This window comes from Tupaia chinensis, unplaced genomic scaffold (genome assembly GCF_000334495.1).
Source record: "Tupaia chinensis unplaced genomic scaffold, TupChi_1.0 Scaffold000131_1, whole genome shotgun sequence".
Classification (NCBI taxonomy): domain Eukaryota; kingdom Metazoa; phylum Chordata; class Mammalia; order Scandentia; family Tupaiidae; genus Tupaia; species Tupaia belangeri.
Genome location: NW_006159600.1, coordinates 1,025,126 through 1,026,276, shown reverse-complemented (window position 1 = coordinate 1,026,276; position 1,151 = coordinate 1,025,126). Strand labels below are relative to the sequence as shown.

Genomic DNA, 1,151 nt, shown 5'->3' with positions numbered 1-1,151 from the left:
CCAACCCCCCGCTCGCCGGGCGCCCCCGCCGGCAAGAACCCTACTTTGCTCCCTGACTTTGGTGGGGGATATAGGAGAGGCTGCTGCTGCCAGGCGTCATATAAAACTATTTATTCATAAATATTTTCCAAAATGAAAATAGGTTTACCAAAAAATGTCCCTCTCTGGGGAGGGAGGAGGGGGCAGTCCCCGCCCCCGGGCCCCCAGGGTGGGGCTAGAGGAAGAGAAAACCTCTCCGCCCCTTCCTTGCTTCCTGTGGGAGAGGGGCGCCCCATGGCCTGGGCCCTCACCTGGGCAGGGGGGTCAGCATGCGGGGGAGGGGTGGGTGGAGAAAGGGCCAGTGTCACTGGAGGTCCCGGTCCTCCAGGTAGCGGTACTCGAAGGTGAAGCCTTCCTTCTTCCGCTGGCCCCACTTCTCGTAGTCGAAGTAGATGTAGGTACCCTGGCCAAGGAATAAGGTGGTCAGTGACGGGACCAGGGGCCCGGCTGGCCAACAGCACGGATGGCTGACGCCGAGGGCTACGCCGTCCACGCTCTGCCCTCAGTACTCTCGGTGGGAGTGTGACCGCACTGCAGAGGGGTGTGTGAGGGGCTGCACAGAGGCCAGCCTCCACCCCAGCACTCTGCAGAACTCCCCACTGCCTCTCACGATGGCCGTAGCGTCTGAGCCCTTCCTTCCGCGCGCAGACAGCATGAGTGGACTGGCATTTAGTCCTCAAGGAGGCATCAAGAAAGCGGGCAGTTCCCCGGGGGCCCAGACAGTGGGCGAGCTCAGAACCTATGTCCCAGCACTCGGCGAGGACAGACACTATGGTGCCGGCAGTGATGTGACCGTTCCTGCATGGCCAGGTCCCTGCCGTGCCCCCGTGGAGGGTCATTTGGACCAAACTAAGCTGTGTCATTAACGTCATGGAGGGCACACAAGGGGCGTGCAGTCTGAATGAATGCGTGCTAAACGGCCTCAAGGCGGCAGGCTGGGGAGGGGCCCGAGTGCCCTGAGGACCTGACAGCACTCGGCAGTCGGCGCTTGGCACCAGACAAAATCTGGTGGGGAAGAGCCGCAGTGGAGGACTAGTGCTAGGGTGCGGCCATGGCGCTTCCTACACGAAAGGCACCGCGACACGCTCACGCCGAAACCCCGGCGTACAAGT

At 62.1% G+C, this 1,151-nt stretch overlaps 1 protein-coding gene across 1 annotated transcript in view; it reads left to right on the top strand.

Moving 5' to 3' along the window:
• Positions 1–139, top strand: part of LENG1 (leukocyte receptor cluster member 1) — a gene marked incomplete in the record, with an annotated part of 4,203 nt that extends 4,064 nt beyond the window's left edge. The window contains 1 exon segment of the mRNA XM_014586386.2: positions 19–139. Within this exon segment, the coding sequence (XP_014441872.1) occupies positions 19–56 (38 nt within the window).
• Between the last annotated feature and the right edge of the window lie 1,012 nt (positions 140–1,151).